Source organism: Ammospiza caudacuta, chromosome 17 (assembly GCF_027887145.1).
Source record: "Ammospiza caudacuta isolate bAmmCau1 chromosome 17, bAmmCau1.pri, whole genome shotgun sequence".
Taxonomy (NCBI): Eukaryota; Metazoa; Chordata; class Aves; order Passeriformes; family Passerellidae; genus Ammospiza; species Ammospiza caudacuta.
This window is the reverse complement of record NC_080609.1, coordinates 12902452-12927574: the sequence shown is the minus strand read 5'-3', so window position 1 is coordinate 12927574 and position 25123 is coordinate 12902452. Positions and strand designations below refer to the sequence as shown.

At 43.2% G+C, this 25123-nt stretch overlaps 1 protein-coding gene across 6 annotated transcripts in view; it reads left to right on the top strand.

The window, feature by feature from the left end:
- The window catches only part of MAD1L1 (mitotic arrest deficient 1 like 1), a 346806-nt gene that overhangs the window by 133735 nt on the left and 187948 nt on the right, over positions 1–25123 (top strand). For 5 of the 6 annotated variants that reach the window (XM_058815934.1, XM_058815935.1, XM_058815937.1 and 2 more), the window contains one exon: positions 7959–8099. The exons of the other annotated variant lie outside the window; for it this stretch is intronic. In XM_058815934.1, coding sequence (XP_058671917.1) covers positions 7959–8099 — 141 coding nt within the window. The remainder of the gene's footprint in view (positions 1–7958; positions 8100–25123) is intronic. 6 annotated transcript variants of the gene reach the window in all.

Sequence of the window (25123 nt, the reverse complement as noted above, 5' to 3'; positions counted from 1 at the left end):
CATTGCCAGGATATAAGGCAAGCTGAGCTCTCTGCAGAGAAGTGTTGGAGGAGAGGGACAGGAGCTAGAAAGGGAGGACTATAAATCAGGAGGAAAACCCACAGAATACACGAGCATGTGAGATGTACACAGGTATTTGTAGGAGTTTTAAAGCTGCCATCTGAACGTTGGCCAGAGGAGCAATTGGATTGTAGAGTTGCTCCAAAATTTAAGAATGGGTGGTTGAGAAGCTAGGAGAGTCTCTGAATGCCTTGTTCTGGCACCTGAAATGAGGCTTTGCCTGATTGTGCCCTCTTCCCACCACAGTTTCCCTGAGTTGTTGCTTTCTCCGCACTTCCAGCCTTGAGAGGAAAGTTGCTTTTCAGGCTGAATGATAACCTGACTCTCCTAGCAAGAAAATGGCTCTAAGAGTGTTAGAAAACAGATGAAAGCCATCCCTTGCAGAGAGATGATGGCACACACAGGGATTCCTGGTTTGCTGTGTGCCTGTGGTTATGTGCACCAGCTTTTCTGACCTCTCCCCACCTGCTCCTCTTAGGTGTGCATGCAGCTACTTGGACTTCAAAAGAAGGAATATTTTATTTTTCTTGGAGAAGCCTTAGTTTTAGGGCACAGCACATCTGCAAGGCTTCTTTAGAGGTTAAATCCATCTTTAGATTCCTGCAGTAGCTTTATATTGGCTTGAGGGGCAAAAACACCAGCAGAGCGTTGATATATAGACAGTCACATCTGAGAATTAAGGATACTTTAAAAAAATGTTTCCTAATGGTCTTGTCAGGGCAAGGATAGTGAAATCTGCTGGATGTTTTTATTTTTATGAAGTTAACAGGGTTTTTTTTGTAAATGGTGTTTTAATTGAGGTCTTGAGTAGAAAGTCAATGGTGTGTGCATACATATGTGTCTGCAGTCAGTTCTGATTTGCAAAGTAATGTGAAAATAGGTCAGCCACAGAGAGAAGTGTTGGGAAATGGCTGCAGCTGAGAAGGAAGCTATTTGTAGGCTTGGGAGTAGAAAATTTTGGTTTAAAGGTGATTTGTACAGAAGATAAGAGTGCTAAGAGGAAGGGGAGCCATTTGCCTTCTGGTCACCATAGCTGCTGCTGAAGGCAAGGAGGGGTTGAGAAGTTTCTGGTAATTTAACTTTTGCTGGCTTTGTTTGGCTGAGAGCTCTTGGGGTTTTTGTTCCAGAAGAGTCCATTAGCTCCTGTGCTAATTAGCAGTGCTGCAAGAGGGAGCTGAGGGATAAGAGCAGAGTCTGACCCAATGTGTCTTTATCCCCAGCTGTCCCTGCAGGGCTGGTGCTTCCTGGGCCTTGCTGTTGCTTGGTTGTTGCTTTTCCCCCTACACTTTCCATAAAACAACAGGATTTGAACATAGAAGAACTTACTTTAGTTACTTTACTTCCAAAGTAAGGCTTAACAGCCCTAGACTGGGGCAGAACCTGTTAATTGTCAGCATCCCTGTTCCCAGTCCCTGGTTGATGCTTTTTTTAGGGTGTAGAGCATCTACTGTATCCTGGTGAACCTGGAGAGGGCTGCACATGTTTCCCATCAGGAAGGCACAAACAGGCAGCCCTGGAAGGGGCAGATTCCCACTGTTGTGCAGCCTGGTGGCTCTGCTGGCACCCAGCACTCAGGGCTCTGTGCTTTGTTTCCGTGAGCTTCATCACCCTGGTACAAACTCATTCCTCTGAATTACAGAGATGTTGTTGAATTGTAATTCTCCTCTTTGATAAACACATCACTGCAGTTAAGATTTATCACATTTATTATTTGCCTTTATTCAGTAGACAATTTACCTGTCAAAGAAGGAAATTAGACTGTTTTCATATTATTCATATTAAGGCTCAGTTGATTGTTTCTTGTCCTTAATTCTTCTCTAGCTGTTTGCAATTTGATTGTTAATGTTTTTTTCAAGTATTTTATGAGATACCGAAATATTGAAGTGATTTATAATTGCCAGAATTTGTATCCTCTCATCCATCCTTCTCTTAAAAGTTGGATCTGTCTGTCCTGTTTCCAGTTGCTGTCTTAACATTTGTGAGTTCCTCACAAAAGGAGGTTGCTCATGGACCAGAGATTAATGTGATTAATTTTATCAAGTAACCTAAGGATATATTTTGTCAGTAGGTCCTGACACATTCTAATATATTTAAGTATTCTTCAGTTATTTCTAACTATATTTTAGTTTATATTCCTGTGCCTCTCACTAATTTTACTGATGTTAAACATCTGGTCAAGCTCCACTTGCCATCTCCCTTCTTCTATATATTAGTTTAAAACCAGAAAGCCCAGACCTCTGTTCCACAGTTGCCTCTTTCTTTTATTTGTGTTTTTACAAGAAATAGTTAGCTAAATTATACCTGATTGCAAATAGCATCTGTTTGATGTTGAGGCTCCATATATTTCTTCAGTCTTGAAATTTTCCCTTATTACAATTAATTTGGATTTAGGAGTCTGAAGATGAAGAGGAGGGGGAAGAAATCTTGCCACTGATTTCTGATAATGAAGCAGCCTGTTAACATTCCTCAAAAATTATCATTAATTAAACAAAAAGCTGATGTAATACTTGGGAATATTTCTGTACCATCAAAAAAGCACCAAGTGGGAAGGGAAATATTCTACAAAATATCATTCTGATTCCACTGTAGAGTCTTTCTCCTCTGCCAGGCTCTAACCTGTGCACAAGTGAGAGAGCAAGAGAGCTGTGCCATTGGGTTGTGGATTAATAGTCAGGGTTCACTCGTGTGGAAATAAAGCAGATTTTACTGTGACTAGAATGTGTCATTAAAAAGCCATTATTGGAACTGACCAGCACAATTCCTGCTCTCTCATTGCTAATGACAAAGCAATCTGTTCTTTAAAAAACAACAACCCTGTATTTTCCTGCAGAGAATGGTGCAGGGGACTCACCAGAACAGGAGCGGGGTGAAGAGAGGCAGTTGAAAGATTTATTGATCAATAAACCAGACAATTACAGCTTGTTTATAAAAGGAAAAAAATAAAAAAGCCACCTCAAACCTCAGGCCTGCGAGCAACCCTGAGACTCTAATAATGATAACTCTGGCATCCAGCTTGAAACCATAAAAGTCAATAGGAAGATATAGGATTTCAATAAAATTATGACACTAGATAAACTTTACCCCAGGAACACATTTTCCCTGGGTGTGTGAGTGACTTGAGCTAGATTTGTAACTTTAATTTCTTTCTTATTGATTTTTCTTTTCTTCAAGTAATTAGAAAGTCTGTGGTGAATGGGGGGTGTGTGTTTGAAGAGGGGCTAAAGAGCAGCAGCAGAGGAAGAGCCTGAACTTATATGTATGTATATAGGGTCAGACACCTTTTTGTGGTTTTTTTGGCTATGTTTTACTCTTCAGTTGCTTCCCACACCCAGGCAGGAGTGGCTCGGATGCTCCTCAGTGTGCAGGTGTCTGTGGTTGCAGTGATGATGATGATGGTGCTTATGTGAACCCTTCTTAGTTCTTTCCCTAAAATTAACCCAAAAGTCCTGGAGGACCCCACTTCTATTCCTGCTGTTTCTAAACCTCTCTGGGGTGTGAAAACTGCAGAAAGGGACTTACTCTGAGCTTCAAGCTGCTTGTAGCCAAGTCAAATTTTGGTTTTACACAGAGGGAGTGAAGGAGCTGATGGGAGGACTGGGGAGAAGCTTCATCTTAGAGGTGTCATCTTGTTTTTTCCCATAGCACATTTTCAAGGGATTAGCTCTAGTTTCTGGTTAAAATGTGTTTTCTTCTTAGTTACTTATGCAATAGTGGGAGGAATATTTATTTGATGAATGGGCTGGTGCTGGCAGAAGGAAGGGAAACTGTTCAACCTTTGAAAAAATCACTATCCTTCCTCTTTTTCAAACTTACATCTCCTCAAACACAGCTGCAAGCTGCAGCACCAGGGTTTGCTGTAGGGCATTAATTTCCTAGGTTTGTAATGAACATCAAAATTATTATTCTGCATTTAGGGCATGTTTGGAATGAGCTGCATTTCTGTTCAAGTGTTGATTTAAAGCTGGTCAAGGTAAAGATCACCTGGAATTATGCCATGGTAGGGTAGGGCCATGGTGAGTTAGCAGAGATTTCCCCTGTGCTGGGGAAATTTTGGTAATTCCCAGAGGAACTGCTTTTTAGTAATTCTGATGAATCCTCTCCAGATAGGAAGCAGCCAAGCAGCTGTATTAGAATAAGGTTAGAAAGGGCATCTGAAAGTGCCTGGGGAGGATTTTGATGGGTTGTGAAGAATGAGGAAATACTGCAGTAATTACTAAATTAGGATTACATTTTAGAGAATCTTTTTAGACAGAGGACTTCTCAACAAGAACTTCTGTTTCCTGCCAAACGAACAAGATCTTTAGGAGGGAGGGAAAAGCTTTTAGTAAGTGCTCTTGATGGGGAGAAATTTAAAAAATGGAGCTGGGGACCACTTGGAAGCTGAGCATTGATTTCACTAACAGTATTAATATTTAGAAATAATTAAAGAGGCTAAGTAAACTCCAGGATCAAGTGTTTAATTGTGCCACCTTTTAGTTCAGCTTTTCAGAAAATTTTTTTCCAATACAGCTTTTGCTGTGTTTACCATGTGTGATTTTTTTTTTTCTTGACAAGTTTACTCTTTATTTTAGAGAGATGCGTTGAAGGGCAAGGACTGGGGTTGATTTTAGGGGGCGGACAGCCTGTGGGGTTGGTCATGCTCCCATGTAGTTCTCCCATGCTCACATGAAAGCTGGAGTTTGTCCTCCTTGTACTCAGCAGCCCAGGAGGTGCTGGGGTCTTGATGGAGATGACTCAAATAAGCTCATATTCAGCAGTTAATTAATTGTAAACCAAGTGTGATGGGACGTGCCAGGGGTCCTGCATGCTTTTGAAAAAACACCAAGGATTTTGGGACTCTCAACAGAAAGAACATAGCAGTGGTGAGTTATCACATGGATAAAAGATGCTCAGGAGGAAATTAGGGCAGCAGAGCAGCTCTGAGTGAGAGAAGAAGAGAGGATGCTGTAATTGCAAATCTAATTGCAACAACATGCAAAGCTCAAACCAATACCTTCACTAAATGCTGTCATTATGTTCTCTTCTGTGCTCTAGAAAGTGATTTGGCTGTAAGTGGGGAATGGAATTTATCTTCCAAGCAAAAGCAGTTTGCTTTATGGAGAATGCATTGGGTAATGTCTGTGGGTACTGGAGGGGGAAGAGGAGGATGGAGAGATCCTGTCCTGCTGCCTCTCTGCTTAGCGAGTTCATTACAAGGCAGATGTGACTCCATTTGGATTTTCTTCTTCTTTTTCAGTAATGTGGAGGTATTTCCTTTCACATGTCTGTCAGATGAACAGTTCTAAGCTATGGCAAAACTATTTCCCTGGAAAAATATTTCTTTTCAGTCAAACCTGGGCTAGGAACTGGTAATAGCTGCTGGTACTATTTATGTTGAAACCTGTTTTTCTTTATAATTTTATTAACTCAGTTCCTGTAGCCCCAGGCTGTCCTTCAGTCTTGGGGTCCTTTTACCTGCTGACCAACTCAACTATCTTGGCTGACCCTTCAGTCCATGATGTGTTCTGAGCACACTGTACCTCTGGCAGTGCCCCCAGTCTTGTTGTCACACCTTGAATTTGGATGTTCCTTCCTTTCCCACATGGACACTTGCTATCCACATTCAGTCTTTGACCTTTAGATTTGGAAGGAGGAGATAACCTTTGTATCCAGGCTGAGCTGGGTGGTTAGTGGCCACCTTCACTATGTGAAATTCAGCCTTTTGCATTTAGGGGTGTGGGGAAAAGGACCTTTTTTTCCTGCCCCAACAATTCCTGATTTGCCCAAGTGAAGCTTTTAAGTGCAGCTGAGCTGGATGTGAACTGCACAGCCCAGTGATGATCTGATATTCCTTTGTGATGGCAGAATTCCCAGCAAGGAGCTGGTTTGTCCATGCTGCTCCTGCATTTGTGTAGCAGGGAAGGCAGCAGACTTCAGCAGTGAAAGGTGGGCAGCACTGCTCAGGTTTCCTTAGAGTTTTGGCTCTTTGGGTTTATGCCAAGGGCCTGTGCTGCTTTGACCCTGTTCTGTAGCCTCATAAGCATCCAGGTTCTTCCATGCAGTCAAGAGATGAAACTTCAACCAGCTGCTAATCCCTGTGTGCACAATGCAGTGCACACCTCCTTCTTCAAATTTTCCTTTTGGCCTCATTCTTCTCCTCCATCACTGCGTGAGAGGGAGGCATTAGGTGCTTCTGAAGCTGGGAATGCATTAGGAATATTTCATACAACAGCCCACACAAAAAGCCTTGTAGTTGGGGAGCTGCTGTCAGGGAGGGGAGAAGGATCCTTCTGTTTGTCTTTCTCTGCAAATGCCTGGTTATAATTGCCAGTAGATAGAGAAGTGAGCCAAACACTGCCTGCCAGACATTAACCTCTGAAAAAATGTTTGTTACAAGCACTGAGTGTTGCAGCATCTAACAAGTGATAAGTCACATACCATTTTGAGGATATTTGCTCTCAGCCACTTTGTTCGATGTCAAATCTGTTTCATTTCTGTTGTGACAATTCTGTTCTTTCTTTGCTGAGGCTCTGGCAGGAAAAATGTCAAGTACAACACTAAATATTTTGCTGAGGAATCCCATTCAGCCATGTTGAATTAGAAGAGTGTCTCCAGGAAGAAGGCAGGCTCTGTTTTCAGTTGCCATCTGCTTGTTAGAGTGTCTGCATGTTGCTTTCCTGCGAAGGATGTGGGGTTTTATAGACACAAGAAAGTCTTAATTTTTCACTTTTCACAGCAGCAACATTTATTTTATTAGAACTGTGTGTTCATCTGTGCCTTGATGCTGATATGAAGACGATGAGCCTGCATCCATCAGAGTTGAGTTGTTGCATAAAAGAACAAAGTGGGTAAAGATGCAGAAGGCTCTTGTAGCACACTCTGGAGCTTTATCCTTAAAAGTTTTTGCTGTTGTTCCTGGCAAGGTGTGTGGTCTGGGCCTTTATCCCATGTGGGAAATAAATTTGTAGAGTTCTGTAGGTCCACACTATGCATCTGTATGCAAACTTGGAGATAAGAAATGCTGACTCTGAAATGCCATGGAATAGGACAGGTATTGTTGAGAGAGAAATGGAGCTAGGAACAAGTTTCAAGGGATGGCCTTGCAAATAAGACTAAATACTTTGGAGAAATAGAGCTGTGAAAGATGCATTGTAGTAGGACCCACAGGGGGTAGTTTTAGATGATTGGCTTTAAGGTATCTACAGTGTGGTGTGGCTAAAGCTGATAAGCCGGGAAACACTTATATAGTGTATTGTAATTAGGAAATAGTTGGCTTCTGATTGTGATGGTGTGAATTATAACATCTGTATTGCCTTACCTTTTCGTGAGACTGAAAATGGAATTGTCACCCTATTCTTTTAAGTTCTTCTAAACCTTCTGATATTTACATTCTTGTCATGAACTTTGTCACACGCTTCTCTAAATAATTTTTGTTTTACCTTCATTTCTGGAGGAGGAGAAATTTGATGGACTGTTGGTTTGCCCAGTGTCATTGGAGAGGTGGCACTGTCATCCTCCAATCCATTGTCACTTCTGAAAATTTGCAAATGTTGGAGTCAGAAATTAAACTGCCCTTTTTACCTTGGATATTCCAATGTCCACCTTGTTTTATTTTGTGCTGTATAGTGACATGGAATAAAAGTTTTTAAAACACCTCTCAGTTGCCCCATCTCAGGGTCAGAAAAGGGATTTGTCCAACAATCCCTGAATGTTTTGCTGCTGTTCCTGGTGTGATCTGGGCCTTCATCCCTGAGCATTTGGTAGGGTGTGTGCTCTGTGCCTCCATGCCTGAGCATTTTGCTGCTGTTCCTGGCAGGGTGTGTGCTCTGTGCCTCCATGCCTGAGCATTTTGCTGCTGTTCCTGGCAGGCTGTGTGCTCTGTGCCTCCATCCCTGAGCATTTTGCTGCTGTTCCCGCAGGAGCGCGATGGGATGCGGGCGATCCTGGAGTCCTACGACAGCGAGCTGACGCCGGCGGAGCACTCGCCGCAGCTGAGCCGCCGCATGCGCGAGGCCGAGGACATAGTGCAGAAGCTGCACGCTCACAACACCGAGCTGGAGGTAATAAAGCAGCATCCTGCTCTAAGCCCAGGGGTGCAGGAGTTGAGACCTCTAAGACTGAGTTGCCTGGTGACGGGATCTGCTCTCGCCGGAGCCGGATTTGCGGCGTTCGTGCTCCGAAATTCCGGGATCAATATGAGGCACGAGTTATTGCTCTGCAGCTGAGGCTGGCAGGAGCCAAGAATAATCATCTTTGGGTGTGCTGAGTGTGCTGTGCTGCTCTGCGTGGCTGGAGGGGCAACCACTCCCTGTGGTGAAAGGGTTGTGAAGGGGTAGCAGGTGTGGGGTCTTCTCTGTGGTGTAGTGGAAGAGATTCACTCTTGATTCACATCACATGTGTAATCAAGGATCTGCTGTACACAATGTGAGCAACTTGTGTTTGCAACAGCTTTACTTAAGGGTTGAAGAAGTATGCATCTGCTGTAAATTCTTCACTTCTTGGGCCTGAAAAACCCCAGAATACTGGTCACTGTTAAGTGTTTTTTACTAGGTTTTCTCTAAGAAAGAATACATTCTGTCCAAAGATAGAAATATTTCTGAAAGGAATTATTATATTCTCCTTAGTTCTCCTTTTGAAGTTTTGGATTCTGAAATGTGACTGTGGTTGAGCTGAAGTTAACCTGCACTGGCCAAATTGTTCCTTTCTTCTGTTGTGCTTAGTGGAATGGGCTTTGTGGTCATGAGTTGAAATGTTTGGAATATATCTGTGATCTTAGAGCTTGGCAGTTTTATTACATCAGGCTTTACAATAGTCATAAGTATGTGAGTTTTTCTTTGTGTCTAATTCCATCATCATGTAGATTTAGGTGTTATAACTCAAGTGGAGTAGAATGGTAGAAATTGCTCCTTGAGTTCATGCTCAAGTCACAGAGTGACACAGAGAACTGTCTCACTCTGCACAAAACTCTGTTGTTTCTGGCATCTTTAAAAATGCTCTTTCCTCCTGTTGGGAGAAGGGGCCTTATTTCAGGCAGTACTGGTTTCAGTGATCTTTAAATCCTAAGGACAGCACAATGTGGTGTAGATCAGTGTCCTGGTGTGGATCCATTTCATTGAAAATGAATTCTGAAAAGTTTTGGGCAAGCTGATAGAGAAGTTAGCTTGGTAACACCAGATAAAAAGGAAATTTGCCTGAATTCATCTGCCTCAGAAGGTTTCTCTGTTTTGTCTTTTGAACACTGCATTGCTTCCCAGCAGACAGAGCAGGATTCAATGATGCTGACATAAAGGGATACATGGCTATTTTATCCTGCTTCCTTAGTTGTTCCCAACAGTGGCAGGGAGATTTTCTGAATTGTTTCCTTGAATGTTTCAGGTGTGCTGTGTTGTCTTCAGGCAAGAGCAAATTATCTTTTCTTCTTCAGATGAAAGCATAGAATAGTGTGGGAACTATTTGGTTCTACTCCTTTAATTATTTATAGGGAACAAATTCTAAGTTTATTTTCATGGATATGGATTAAGGGGTACATGGAAAATTTCAAAACGGAGATGTGTTCTCTGAAGGTTTGTTGTGTCTGATGTCAACCTCTAAAACTTTGCTAGAAGCAAGCTTCAAAGACCTGATATTTTCCTCTCAAAGTACAATTTTGCACTTCAGCTTGATTGTGTTTGCCTTTCTGACTGCAGTGTTGGCTGCTGAATCCCATCTGTTTCGAAATTTTGGGGAAAAGTGTTTTGTTCCAGTAAAAACTTGAAAACTGGAAAGAGAAATTGAGGTACAGGCAGGACCCCTAGTGCTTCATCATCAGGAGCAGCAGCTGTAATCAGCTGCCAGTAGATCAAAGCTGCTGAGATGGTCGATGGCAGCTATTAATAACTCCTGACTTGATGCTCTGCACCCTCCCAGCTCTGCTGAGCCTCCCCATGAGGTTTGGAAATGTTGACACCTGCATGACTCAGCTCACAAACAGAGCAGACTGCTGGGATGAGGCACCTTGGAACCTCAGGTGTTTGGGATGTGGGAGAAACAGCCTCTGTAGGGGAGGAGGAGAGAAGGAAAAGGGAGCTTGAGCATGTTTAAATCAGTGTGGCAGAAGGGTTGGAGCAGCCTGGGAGCCTCTGGTGTGCATGGGCTGGGGAGGAGCACGGGAGAGCCAGGAGTGCTCAGCTGGGAGCATCCAGCAAAGCAAGCAGGGCACAACTACTCCAGACAGACCCAGAGGAGGCTGCAGACAGGGGCAGTGATGGGTTGGAGCTGAAAAGGCCTGGCTGACACATTTTGGAAGGCTGATATGGCTATAGTGTAGAAAACAATCAAGACCACTAGTTAGCAGGGATGTACTGCTGTGGGTGCCCACAGTGATGCCCACAGAGGGGTCTCTGGCACCCAGCAGACAGAGGGACACAGTCCCTGTGTGCTCCATCTCTGCCAGGGAGGCTCCAGGCATTGCTGTGGTCCAGGGGCTTCTGGGGTTTAACAAAGACCTAGAACACTCTAAGGGAAATGCATCCTCCTCCATTACATTTTGTGGGTTCTGCCCCTCAGCTTTTTTCATAAATCTTAACATTTGCACCATGAACCATGAATTTTTATCACAATGTTTTCCTTTTTATTTTTTATATTTTTTGCTACAGAGTACTTAATTTAACAAAATCAATCTGTGTTCCCTAGAAGAGAACCCCTTAATAGTTTCTTTTTTCTTGTTTATCCTGCCTGCCTAAATCTGTTACCAGAAACACCATTTCTGACAAAACAGAGGGGGAAAAGCTGGGTTTTTTTTCCTTACTCTGGAAAGGAAGGTTTTCCCATCCATTTCAGCAGCAGTCAGGAAGCTCTGGTGAAGATGGAGCGATAGAGATAATACAGTTAGAGAGAGGAGGAAGCTGTGAGGGGCTGGGAAGATTTTGGGCTGAGGCAAGAGCTTTTAACTTATTAAGGAGCTGAGGTCTCTGGTAGGTCCTTTGCTGGGAAGCTGCTAGAAAGAGCAGAGGGAATGTGAGAAAAACTGCCCCCAGCCCAATCCCCGCCTCCACAGGGCTGATGTGGCTGGGGAGGGTTCAAGGAATTATTTTACAGTGTTGAATGTAAAGCACAGAGAGATGCAAAGAAAAATGTCATCTGAAATGGTGGCTGGAAAAGCAAGCAGGCTGTGTCAGCCCATTTCACGTGGTTAATGAAGTGTCACTCACCATCTCTTTAAAAGTGTGTTTTGGAACTGTAGAAGGAATGAGTTTGTCCCTGGCCAGCCTGTTACAAATAGTTTAAACAGAAATGTAACTGTATTTCTATGGCAGAGTGAATTTTTGTTTTGATACTGGTCATATTAATAGTTTTCTTGACAATCTTGGTTTACTTTTACCATCTTAGCTTTCATTCCTTTTAATTTCAAGCTAAATATGACAAAACAAAAAGCTTCTGTGCTTGCAGCAGCCACTATGAAAAAGCTTTGATGTGGAGTTTAGTGTTTGAAAAGTTAAATCCAGCTGCACAAAAGGGAGATAATCATAAATATAACTGCATTAATAGTGATTTTATTACAACACTCCTGGCTCCATACGAAACTTTAATGAAGAGAGATTTGCAGGGAAGACTCACGCTGACACCTTCAATGGTCTCCAGCATCTTTTACACTGAGAGATTTCCCCTGTCTGTGAGCACCATATGCACTCTAATCAGTTAATTGTGAGTCTGACAGTTTCAGCACATGAAATGCCATATGTTCTCTGGTTTTATTCCATCACAGGCATTACTGGTCACCTCAAAACTCATTGAGGCCAAATATTGTCACATTATCTGCCCCTGATAACTGCAGTGAATCTGCTGCTGGTGAAACCTGGACCTTACTGATTTTGTGGTGTTAAGTCATCAATCTGCTCCTTTCCCAGGGGGTTTACTCAGCAGCCACCCCAGTGCTTAAAGTGCTTAAATTTTACAGTGAATGCATTAAAATGTTAATTTGAGCATCTAACAGTTCTTCCTTGTCTTTCACCCAGCTTCCCCCATCAGCACTTCTCCAGTTTTTTTTGCCTTTTTTTTTTTCTTCCCTTTGATCCACACTTTGTCTTTATCTTGCTCCTTTGCCACATTTTCTCTCCCCCTGAAAGGTAGATTGCTCCTTTACACAGCAGAAGGGGCTTCTGTGGTGATGGGAACTTTACAGAGACGTTTCCTCCCACCTGTGCAAGGTACAGAGGAGTTTGTTTTAATTTTCAGCTCTCTCCTGCCTACTTTCTCTACCTTTCTGCTGCCATCCAACCTTTTTTTGTTCAGTGACAACTCTTAGGAAGCAGTGAGATGATTACTGTGCTCACTGTGGATGTCCATAAGGAGCAAACTGGAATCACCAGAGCTTTCCTGCCACTCCAGAATGGCATATGTTGCACTTGCCCAGACTTCTGCTGTCACTGTAGCATCTCATCTGTGGCTCGTGGGAGAAAGCAGGCTCTCTCTGGAGATGGTGCTGAGATGCTCCACGCATCAGCTGCCACTGATTGCTGAACAGTCACAGGGTTGAACATCATCTTCTGACAAAGCAAACACCTTGTTGAAATAGCACTTTGAACCCAAAGCTTTGGCATCTCTCGGCAGACTTGAGCCTTCCCAGCAACCACTGAGGTTCTCAGCATTTGTTTTTCTTTGCTAAAGGAGAGCAAAGAGCACTGTGTGCTCTGGCAGTTCTGCAGAATGGATTATCTTGGTTCTCTGTTCTTTCATTTCCCTCAGACCCGAGTGACCTTATTGAGTCACTGAGTCATTTGTTTCCTCCCCTCCCTTTTACACCTGCCAGTGGCTGTGTTTTGGGAGAACACCTGGCAAATAATCATCATATAAATGAGGAAGTCAAGTCACCAAGAGGTTTAATGATTTGTTAAAGGTGACAGTCCCTGCCCTGTGGAAGGACAGCGACTCTTTAATTGATGCTGCAGCAGATCGTGTATCTGAGACTTTTTGTTTGGTCAAACTAGATTTTAAAACTCAGTTGCTCCTAAGTTTATTTTTTTTTGAGGAGATTCCTCATTTTGGATCTGTCCTGAAAGTCAGTAATTGATCAAGAGAAGCAGTTCATGGCACTTCCTTACACTGAAGATATTCTGCAAAACCAGCATTGTTTTCACTACAGGGAGATTGCTGCAGCTATTTTTAGTGTGTGGATGCTCTGAGAGTTTAAGAATGGCTTTAAGTCAGCAGTTTCCAGGGACCACAGCTAACTGGAAGCAGCCTCCATCATTCTCAGGAATGAGAATGTCCTGTCACTAACTTGCATGGGGTGAATCATTAACTGAGACAACTTCTCCAGCCTGTGAAAAGCCCCCAGAAAAATACCCCCAGCTGAAACACACCAGCAGCCTCAAGGACACTTTTACCTCTTGACTGCACATTGAAGTGCAGGGGACAGAAAAACATTTTCCAGCATTTTCCAGCTCTGCAGCTCTCGTGTTCTTCAAGTGCAGTAAGGACAGGGATAGACTATTGTCATTGCTGTCACCTCTTGCTGAAAGTCACAGTCCTGGTGCAGAAGCAGTCAGTGGCACTCTGCCCCTTGTTCTCTTGCTGGGTCACATCTTGACTCTGTCATGTGAAGACGTGCAGCAATGATAAATATAACCAGTCACTTGTGTTAGCAGTGCAGGGAGCTCAGGGTGGGCTCTGGCTGGCTGAGTGCTTCAAGCCTGCAAGGAGCACACTCAGCCTAGCTGAGACTGTGCTGATATCATCATCCTGCTGTCCAGGTTTGATCCCAGAGGGTGTGGGAATGCTCCTGTACTCAAGCTCTAAGTGCTCACTTCAGCCCTGGCAGATTGGTAGGTGCCAGGAACAGAAAGATCTTCCCTTCTTCCCAACAATACTCCAATTAAATGTTCTTGATATGAGCAAATCCTCCCGTAGCCTCTTCTAGTGATGTTGTGAATAACCAAGCGCAAAAGAGGCTTGACCTAAGGAATTTGGATTAGCATCGGATGTCCCTGGCTGTAGGAAACATGAGAAACAGATGAACAGTGTCTAAATTCCTAGAGAAGATTTGGAAATTGGGCTCTTTCCTACTGCTGTATTGGAGAGAGCCGATAACTGAGGTGCAGTTAGGAGTCACATTTGCCGCAGTAGAACAGGGGAGAGCGTTCATGAGATGCTGGGAGCTTTCAAATGCTTCGCACTGGAGAGCCTGCATGCCTGTGCTGAGAGATACAGGCTCTGCAATTAGGTGTCTTTAGGTGGAGGAGGAAGCAGGAATACATTTGAAGTGAGAGCAGTGGCCCCATCCACAGCAAAGGCATGGCACAAAAGAGCTGCTTCAGTGCAGTGTGGTGCAAATCCCCTCCTGCTGCAAGGAGAGCCTGGGGAGCAGGGGCTGAGCTGAGGCACAGGCAGAGCGGTGATGGCTGTTCCTCTGAGGCAGAAGACAGAAAAAGGCAAATTAAGTATCTTTGGGGAATGGATTAGGAATGTATGGCTTCCAGCTTTTCAGAGGGAAGGCTTTGAAAGAGTAGAAGCAAGTTCTTATGTTGATTTCCATCACTTGCTGCTGCAGGCAGTGTGGAGAGATGAATGAGAGGCAGTAGAGAGGTTGCTGGGCAAATTCTTCCAGAACTTGCACCACTTTCCAATGTTGCTTTCCACAATTGCAGAATTGTTTGGTTTTCTGCAGTGTTAGAGAAACCTTCACCATTAGGACTACTGCTTGCTGTGTTTAATTTGGAGATTTAACCTCTATGAATCTCTTCCAAGCTGTAAAATGTGGTGATTTGAGATAGCACTGGTCTGATCCACGTGCCCTGTGCAGCTACAGCCGGTGTCACTGCTGTGCCACACATCTGCTTTGCCTTGCCAGGAATGGTTAAAATTTCCTATCAACTTCCAAGGAATATGGTTCCTTTCTGGAATAAGCTGATGGGATCTCCTGGCTGGCAGTGCCACATCTCCAGAGCACTTCTAGCCCACAGTTTCCTGTAGTGGCTGGTGTGTGTTTGTGTGTGTGTGGCTCAACCACCTGATAAATATTTTGGTGCCTGACACTTTAGGAATTGAAGAATTTGGGAAAATGGGAGAATTGGCCAGGACTGACCAGTTTCTCTCCAAACTAGAAGCTGGGCTTGTCCAGGTTATGTTTCCCAGAGGGATCCCAGGCCAGTGCTTCTCATCTCTTGAACTCTGGGTGAATCAATCAGCTGAAGCCAATAATCTCTCCTGTTTGTTAGAACTGCTATTTAGGCACCTTCTCACATCAATGAAAGCTTTAACAGCCCATGGAAACCCAGCAATTTTGGGGAGAAAGGAACAAATATCTCCTGAAAAAAAGTAAAAGCTAAGATTACACATCAGGATAACGTTTTACACAGAATTTTTACCTGTTCCCTAGCTCTGAGTTGTATTAATGAGATTAAATAGCGCTTTTCTGGGAGTCTTGAGATGTTCTGAACTTGTTGAGATTTGTTGATTTTTGTAATTATTGGATTTGAATTCCGTGATTTGTAGTGCTTCATTTCAGAATAATTGCATAATCACTGCTTAATATAAGATTTAAAGTATGTAGTTGTAAATGTTTTCGTGTCATCTTTTAATTCATGATGATGGTGACCTGTAAGAGCGAATTATATTTTTAATTATTATTTTCTCTTTAAAAACAGAAAAAAAAAAATCTGTTTTAAAAAATCTTGTGAAGATTCCAAGGGTTTCCTGTAGGGCCTTCCACATAGTCTCAGCACAGTTGTGCCCACTGCATTTCTGTGGGGTCCAGCTACAGTTTTATTGAAATCCTGTTACCAAATAGTTTTAACATATGAACAGAAATAATGCTTTGAGAAAACAATTATCAACACAAGCTTGTTCCCATGCTCTTGTGGATCCCAACACTCCTGCTCTTTGTAGTTTGCAAGGATTATAAGATCCACTTTTATGCATTTAATACTTTGGTTATTGTGGCAATTAACCAAGACAGCAACTACTGTTGTTCTTTCTTTTTGAAGCCCATTGATTCTTTATTTTGGCCTTAATTACAAGAAGTAGAAGAGGTGTTTCTTCAGGGAACTAATTAGTCTAAGAGGCCTGGTTCAGCTAGAGCCTGAGCAGTTTGTCGAACGGGGCCTAAATGCAAGTGCCAATTGCAGTTGTTTTGTTTCAGAACATCCATAATTGGTCACTGTCAGTACTTCTCCAGGTTAGGAGTTGTGTTTGTTCCCATCTGTTCACCCAGCCTTTCACCATGGCCTGGCTTGTCCAGAGAATGCAGCACCTCCATTTCCTCAGCCTGGTTTGTGTTAAGGTTATGAATTTGAGCATGACATCATTGCTAGTCCAAACTTGAACAGAATTCAAAGCAAGGTGCATGGGTTTCTCTTTTTATTTTTCTCTTTTTCCTTTTCACGCCAGTGTGACCAGCCTGCTAATATTTGGATAAGGCTGGGAGCAGAGTAAGTGAAAAACCCAGCTGATAGCAGTTCTCACCATGCTGTGAATGAAAACTAAGCTGTTGATATAGATCTCCTCTGTCCAGGGGTGGTCCAGATAAATTGTAAGGAACAGTTCTGCTTTCTCAGAGGCTTTGCAATTTATCTATTTGCTCTAATCAGCGTTAATGTCAAATGTGCTTTGATGGTGCTAAAAGCTTTTCAGCAAAACAAACTCAAAGTCAAGAGTTGTGGAGAAAACCATGATCTCCCTGTAATGCAAGTTGTAACATTTGTCTTTTGAATTTTATTTATGCTGCTTAATAAAAGAGGCAGTGCTGCAGAGCACACGTGCCATGAATCCAGCTGTGGTGACAGCATCATGGCTATGAAACGCATGGCACATCGATTTGACATATTGATGTGATTTATGGTTTCAATTTGTTTAAACAGCTCTAATGGCTGCAGTTTTGACAGATGTACACTCAGATTTCTAGTTCTGTTCAAGCCCACATTAAAAACACAACTGATCGTGGCTTAAGACATTGATTTTTATCTGTTCTGTGTTCCTGTGCCTGTGTTCCACACGTCGGACTCCCAAATGGGGTTTTTGTGGCATCAACTTCACTTCTTGTCAGAAAATTGTTGAGACATTTCATTTTCATTGAGAAGCTGATTCTTGGAAGGGTTGCTAAACCTAAATATTTTTCATTTTTAAAGGAAATCAACAAGAAGCTCGAAATATTATATGTTATGGTAATTAATGGTGTATAAAACCCCAATGAGATATTCAGAAACCATGAACAGGAACAGAGTAATTACTTTGTAGAGGTTATTTTAAGTAGAATATCATGTGTAGTGGGAGAGTGTTTGAGGTTTCTTTGTATAAAGGTTACCACTGTACATTATTTATATACAAAGAAAGAATGAGTGTCTGTATCTGTATTAATTATTGAAGTATTTCTTGAGAGCCCACAAACTCTGACTTTTTCATAAAATCTAGGCTGTGAAGTTCAGTGGGATCTGAGACCCTAAGCCAGTGATCTTTGTGGCAGATATTATTGCTCAGCCCATTGTTACCAGCCCTACCTTTGGCAACTCTGTTCTGAGTACTCTCCATTTCATTAACAGACGGAGGCAGAGTTCTTCACTAAATAAATAAAAAGGTTTATTCCCTTTTACAAGAGGTCATTTAATGAGTGAAAATGCAGCCTTAGGATAGGTCAGCCCCCTGGTATCTCAGATAAAATGTGTGCTCCTTTGTCCTCCATGGGTCTAGCTCCACCTTAGCAAAATCAGGCGTTGGTTTCTGAAGCATTCTGTGACCTTTTGTATGAGGGAAGGTGACAGGGACAGCAGCAGTGACATCTGCAGTGACAGCCCCTGTTCCTCTGGGGGGAACACACCAGCAATGACTGATGTTCATTAGTTATTTGCCTTGCACACATGTGGTGTGAAGGGGCAGGAGCTCCCCACTTGCTGAAATGAGATACCCCTCCTTCAAAGAGCCTGGGCTGGGGGTACCTGGCCCCCAAAGCTGCTCCTGCTTGCAGGGGATGAGTGCTGCCTTTGCTCTGAGCTGTGTGCCTAAAGATCATCTGAGTGTACTTAATTGTCTCTCAGCTGCAGCATGGCAGCCTGCAGAGCTGCTGAAAAGAGAGGAGTTGTTGGCATTATGGATGGTATTTATTTAAAGCTGCTCATTGTGCTTGGCAGAGGCTGCCTGGGGTGGGGGGGGGGGCTGTGATGAGTGCAAAACTACCTATGCAGATGGATTTAATTCCTGGGAATGTGTACAGCTGTATAAAATACGTGGTGAGTCTCAAATTCTTTTGACATTCCTGGTACCAAACACATCCAGGCTTGTTTGAAAGTGTCAGTTAATTATTTTCATGTATTATGACTCCCAAAAGGCACAATGTAAATTCACATGTACATGTATATAAGTGTTCCTAGGAAAGCATGTCTAAAGAGCTCCAAATGAGTGATTTTATGCTCTCAAAACAATAATGTCCCAGGCTAATTCCACAGGCTTTTTATTGCTTTGCTGTTTAGGTCCATTTTTGAAGACAGTGAGGCCATCACAGCTCTATAGAGAAAGGACATTTATCTTCCCAATGCAGTGTGACCTTCTCATTCATAAGTGGAGGCATTTCCTTTCAGGATAATGAGCACCTTTTTATTTAGGCCAGGCAGGATCCACAGTCCTTGTGCAATTCCTACAGCCCATCAACACTGTACACATTACTGCAATTATTGCGGATATTATTTTCTGCTACATTCCACTTGCTCTTTGGATTATGCTTTTTTTCTGGCCAGCAAAGGGGACAGAGAAAAGGAAAGGTCACATTCAAGTCCTCATGAATATCTGGAGGCTGCTGCATGGCACAAATACAACCACTCCTGCAGCAAATGTGCAGTTATATTGCCTTCCTCCGTAGCCTCTTGCACCAAAAGTGAGTCACTATTTTGGCTTGTATCAGCCTGGGACAAAGGAGCTGGCATTGCCCTGGATCAGGCATTTTTAGGGCACAGGTAAATCTGTGGAGCTGTTTATCTGCTAGGTTAAAAAGAAAGAAAACTGAAGCATGCAAAGAAGCTAAAAAACCCAAGTGTTGACAATTCTTACGCGTAAGTATTTACGTGAGAGAGCTCTCTGTCATGCTCCATGGTGCTTTTCCACCAGGAGCCTCTGGAGCAGAGCTCCCAGCCCTGAGCATCCCACTGTGCCATGGAGGAGTGGTTCTACACAGCCTGCACCTGGCAGGAGCTAATAACTGAGATTATCTTGGCATATGTCCTGACTTCTTCCCTTCCCCTGCCAAGTGGAGATCTCTCGTGTTTCTATAGCACAGTTTTGCTCAACAGGCATTCAGGAGTGAGGAAACTCAAAGGTTTCTAATGGGACCATCAGGCACTTTCACCTTTTGCCCTGTCAGGCTGCATTTGCTGGAGCAAGAAGCAACTGTGAGTTGCTGGATTGCTTTCCTGAAATGAGTTGCTGTTCGCTCAGAGAAGATGAACACCCACATCTCAGAAATATCATCCTGTCTGGCATCTTTGGCAGCCTCAGCAGAAGGGCCAAGGGAAACAAATGGACCACGTGTAAGATAAAATTGCAGTGCTCCCTCTGGAGTTACTTCTTTCAGCCCAAAACTGAGCAGCACTGATGGGGCAACATATGGAGATATTCTCTTCTGTTCCTGCTGCTCAGTTCTGGGATAAACACAGGGCTTCAGCCCTGGCTTCATTAACTCTCCACTTTGCCCTCTCCTGCAGGATCTTAGAGTGAGAATTAAACTGATGGTTGGCAAACACAGAATATGTACCAGGCTTGTTCTTTACTTGCTCTGATCTTGTCTCTGCAGGGGTTTTTCTTGTACCTCTTGCCTATCCATTCCAAAATGTTATTTTTGGGTTTTTTTAGTAGGGCAAGATATTAACTGCTGAAGTTTAACACTTTGGATTTCAGGCCATTTTGATAGCTTTCTCCTCCTTCCTACAGGAGGAAGCAATGAATTTGGAGAAAGCTGTAAAAGTCTGTGCAGAGCTGCAATGGGATCAGCCTCCATCTCCCCAGAGGAGAAGGCTCTGGGGAGGTCCTGGCTGCTCACTGGCAAGATCTGCCATGGAGTTGCAAGGAAATACTTTGCAGGAGTAGAGAAAATGTTTAAAGCTAGTCAAGAGTCCTTGGGAGGGGAAACCAGAAGGATTTCTGCTCCTTGGATTCTGTGAGAGCCTCCTTCAGCCTTGAAAGAAGGAGCATAGGATTAAGAGGAGTAATTAAAAAGATGCCAGAGAGCTGGAGATGGGATGTTGTGTGCAGTCAGACTAGCTGTGGGAGAGAGGAGGAGAGTGAGCAGACAGCTGGAACAAGAGCTGTGAAATAAGCTCCAGCTATTTTGAGAAGTGATTATTCAATATTTTAAAAGTAGTTTTTTAGAGATTTCCCTGCAAATGCTTTTCAGAAACTGGATCCTCTCTGGGTGTGACTCAGATTCCTCCAGCTCTGGTGTTCATTGACACGAGTATTTTCACTTTTGTTACGATGTGGATGGCTGCTTAACTTTAATAGTTTTGAGGCCACTCCTGTTTTGGATGGCTCTTGGCACAAGAGGGCTGCAGAAACACTTCCAGTGCTTTTCTTTATGCTGCACTTCATATGTTCAATCGGATATGTGGGAAAGACTAGAAATTAGTCCAAGGTGGCCCACGGAAGCTTGACTTTGCAGCTACTGATAACATAAAAGCCTTCTTCAAGTTGTGGGTGTGAGGGGACCTCCAGGGCATCCCTAGCTCCAGGTCTGTGTGCCTGTTCCCATCCCTGATCCTTCACTCCTCTGGAAAACCAGAGGCAGAAATGTATTTGCACATTTCATACCTTTGAACATCATGTCTCCTTATCCCTCCTTCCCACACCCCATCTTTTTCTGAGTCTTTATATTTTTACAACATTTCTTCTACCTTGTCAGCCACCTCCTTCCCAACAGACCATTAAGCAATAACAAGAGAAAACAAAAAAAAACCCTTGCTGTTTCCTTCAAATGCTTGCCTTGCATTTGCTGCCTATTTATAGCTGATTCATTTAAACCACAGTGGCAGTCAATCAGAAATGTGGTGAATCCTTCTTTCAAGAGCATGCCAAGAAAGGATCTTTTTAGTTTTCTTGCTTTATTTATGATTTTTGCTGGAGCCTCTACAGTGTGCCTAAATTCCATTGGGATTTATTTATTTTGAATAAATTCTCAGATAAAAGTGGAAGGGTTTTGTTCCTCCTCTTGGAAGTTACAGGAGCATGACCATGGTGTGTAGAGATGTTTGATTTTATTTGAGGGTATTTCACACCTTTTTTTTTTTTTCTTCCAGTTGGAATCTTGGAGGATTTTTTTACTTTTTCAGTGTAAGGAATGCCTTTGGATAGAGAAGCTATTAACCTCTGGTTTTGTTCCTTACAGTCTTTTTCCCTTAAACTTCCAGCAAATTCTGCCTCTAATCTCTTTGTAGTACAAAACTGATGGGGTAAAATAGTGCACCTGGAAATTATGACTGTCCATGTGGCCTTGCAAAGTTCATGTGTTCTTTGAGCTTTGGTTTCTCCTTTTATTGAGCAGCTTGGTGCTAATCTGCTTCATCCCTTTATGGGGATTATATTGGTGTATCCCAAACAACAAGGCAGGAGCTGTGGGTGAGACACTTGTACCCCACAGGGGAGAGGCTGCACAAGACCCACATTAATAAACTCAGCTTGGGACATTCTGAGGTGCGGAGCACTGCCAGGGTTTCTGAAGTGTCTGCAGGAAAGCTGAGAGCCACTGATTTATGCAATACCTGGAAATGGAAGGGCTGCACTTCTCCTTCAAGGGGAGGAGATCTTTGGTGTGGGGAGGTCTGTGTTGGGAAAAAATACTCGGCAATTTTCTTTTAATATTGCAAATAATTCGTAGAGATGAAGTTGTTTTTGCTTTCCCAAAACAGATTTTAAAAGAAAATACTGTTTGAAACTGGTCTCTGCATTTGCCAGAGCCTCTGCAAAAAGGTGTTAGCAGCAGTAGCTGTGCTAGTTTGGGGTTTTCCCCCTTGTTTGTTCTCCCCTCACTGCCCTTTGATTTTGTGCCATGATACCCTGGCAGGACAAGCAGGATGAGGCAGAGTACTCTGGAGGGCTGACTCAGAAAACAGGTATAAAATTCCAAAAGAAATTCCTGCTTGGCCTCAAACATGAATTTTCTGTGTCAAAGAGTCTCTGCTAACCTTGCCTTGGTGCAAATGGTACAGGAAAATGAAGGTACAGGCTAAAGAAGGACAATTATTCTGTTTGTTTTTCCATCTCACTGCCCATGATAGGATTTGATTCTATGCTCTGAACCCTCCTAGGTCAGCTGTGTTTAGAGCAGCCAGCACAGATCAGCTGTGCTAAGCACACTGACATTTGGAAATCCCTGTCTGGAAGGGGAATTGAGCAATGAGCTTCTGCTAATTATAATAGCTATGTTTAAAATGGGATGTTTGCTTTATTCAGCAAAATCCAACTATGCACCCAGACTAGAGGCTGGAAATGCTCTGGCAGCAGAGGAGACAGGTCCTCAACACACACATTGCCAGGGTGGAAGCAAGGGCAAGGCAAGCACTGCTTTGTCAGAGCAAACATTGCACAATCTTGTCCTGGGGGTGGATGTTGTTACCTAGCAACTTCCAAGAGCGTTTGAAATTTGTTGGAGCCCCTCCGAGGCTCAGGCACTCTCCCCACTGTTCTGCTGCATGCCAAAACCACTCTGGCTGTAATTTCCCAAGCCAAGGATGGTGCTGGCTGAAACCCCTCCTTGACCTTTATTTGAGCTGGGACAACCTATGCAGTAGGGCTGAGAACTCGAACAGAAACCAAACTTGATTCGAGTTAACAGAAAAAGTTTGATTTAAACACAGATCTTCACTTCCCAATGTTGTTTCCTGGCTGGCTCACAACACAAGGAAGTGTGCCCACATGCCTGAGGGCTCCTGTTGGGAGTGTGTTTGTAGGGATAGCAGATATCATGATAGATATCACAGGGACAGGGCTCACAGCACCATTAAAGATGTCTTTAATGGGCTATCGCCATCATCAGCAGCCTTGGGCAGCTCAAAGGAAGGCACTGGGCCACTCAGGAGTGTAAGGTCGGTGAGAGTTGTTCAGTAGCCTTGTTTTAGCAGTTAAAAGATTATCAAAAGTGACTGTGATATTAATGGTCTTGGATAAGAACATTATAGCTGTGCTGCTGATTAACCTATGGTAGTCTTTGTTTCATCCAGCAATGACCACAGATCATCTTTTTGGCCTCTCATCCATAACGCACACCCCCTTCCTCACTTTCACTTGGGGCAGAGGCTTTCCACCCATACTGCTTTTGTCTGGATTTTTATTCAGATTCTAGCTGTATTGTAAGCCTTTTTTCACTCTCCCAAATCCTGTTCTCTCCAAAGACATTGGCCATCCACTCCTCTCTTCAGAAGCACTGACACCCTAAGGCCATGGGCTGTAGAGCCCTCTCCTTTCTTGGCAAACTGGAATATTTTCCAGGTATTCAGCTGTCAGCTCAGTGGAAAGAAAATGTTGCTTTATGGTTGGTAGACTTGACAATAACTCTTTATCCCTTTAAATTAAAAGTGACACACTCACATAAATCATTAGAACAGTGCTGTGTGCAAACACAGTGCCTGGTCCAGAGGAGTTAGGAGATGACAGTGAATTGGGGTGAATACCCTTATTCTTGACTTTGAGAAGTGCAGTGACAATGAATCACTCCTGGTGATGAGATGCAGCAGTGCTGACTCATCAGGCTGAAATTAGAAGGGCTTTTTTAGGTAGAGCTGTAATTCCACCATTTTTTCTGATGAATGGATAAGAGTGAACATTTTTGATGGCTAATTTACAGATTTCATGAATTAGATGTGATTTCTTTCCCTCTAGCTATCAAACCTAGTTGGAGGTAACTTGATGGGGAGAACTTAGGTCCAGGGAGGTTGTCCTGGCAAAAATGCACAGGAAGGAGTTGGCAGTTTAATGGATGGTGGGTGTCACATTGCCATCACTTCTAGTTTTTGAGATTTCCTTTTTCTGGATTTGGTGAGTACTGATGTTTGCTTTCATCAAGAGAAAGCTTTGGAGCCTGAATTCATTCTGCTGATAACTAAGGGATGAAAAAAAAAAGTAAATAAATGAGCTGGGCTTAAAATTTCACCAGAAAATTAAACAAATGCACAAACATTTGTTCCTCCCTACTTCAGCCAGCTTCTTTATTGCATCTAATGGCAAGGGATTCTGTTCCCATTAGCTGCTGTGTCTTCTGTTTGTCTCTCACTCTGCTTCCCAATTCCAGGAGTGTTAATACAACATTGTGCTCACCAGATCCCAGAATTGCTTACAGTACCTGTTTTTACATCCCCTAAGCAGTGATGAATTACCAGATATGCTTTGTCTATTTCAGGATTGAGTGCTGGTATCCCTTCACCTTTAGAGATTTGACCCCACAGCACAGTGAAATTAATTCTCTTTAGTGTCCTCTAGATACTTTGTATTTCTTTACCCATTTGCTATTTCCCTGTCCAATGGGCTGGTACTCCTTAATGGTTTTGAGTTGCACTAATATATTAATCTGTTTTACTCCTGGCAAGAGATTTGCAGCTGACCCTCAATACACCAATTTTATCTTTCTGCTGTTGGGTTAAAACTTTTGGTGGGGAGCAGCAAAGAGAAGAAACTTCCTGCTACATCTTCACACTCAGCTGCTTCTCTGAAGCCACAAAGAGAATCTTAGCGGCAGAGGCTTCTCTGATGGGTGTTCCAGTGATGGGGACTGACTCCTTAGGAGAGTCCATCAGCATCCCACAGTCACTTGTGTGTGTCCTGGAGATGCTGTGCTGGCCGACTGCATCATGCTGGAAGCAATTGGCTTGGCAGAGTTTCATCAGTCAGGCTGCCCTTTGCTGTTGAGGAAGCAGCTGCAAACTCACATTTTTTGTTTGGCACTGTATTCTCTCCCCAGGGGACTGCAGCACCATTTGATTAGGATGGGGGAAGGAGACCTATTACAAAAGTAGATTGTTCCCAGCAGAGCTGTACTAATCTTTTGGTCTCTGTGCTCCTTTTTAGCAAGGTGCTGAATAAAAACATCAAGGGAAAACAGAAGGGGAGAGGAATCTCTGGGGTGTTGCCCCACAGCCTCACC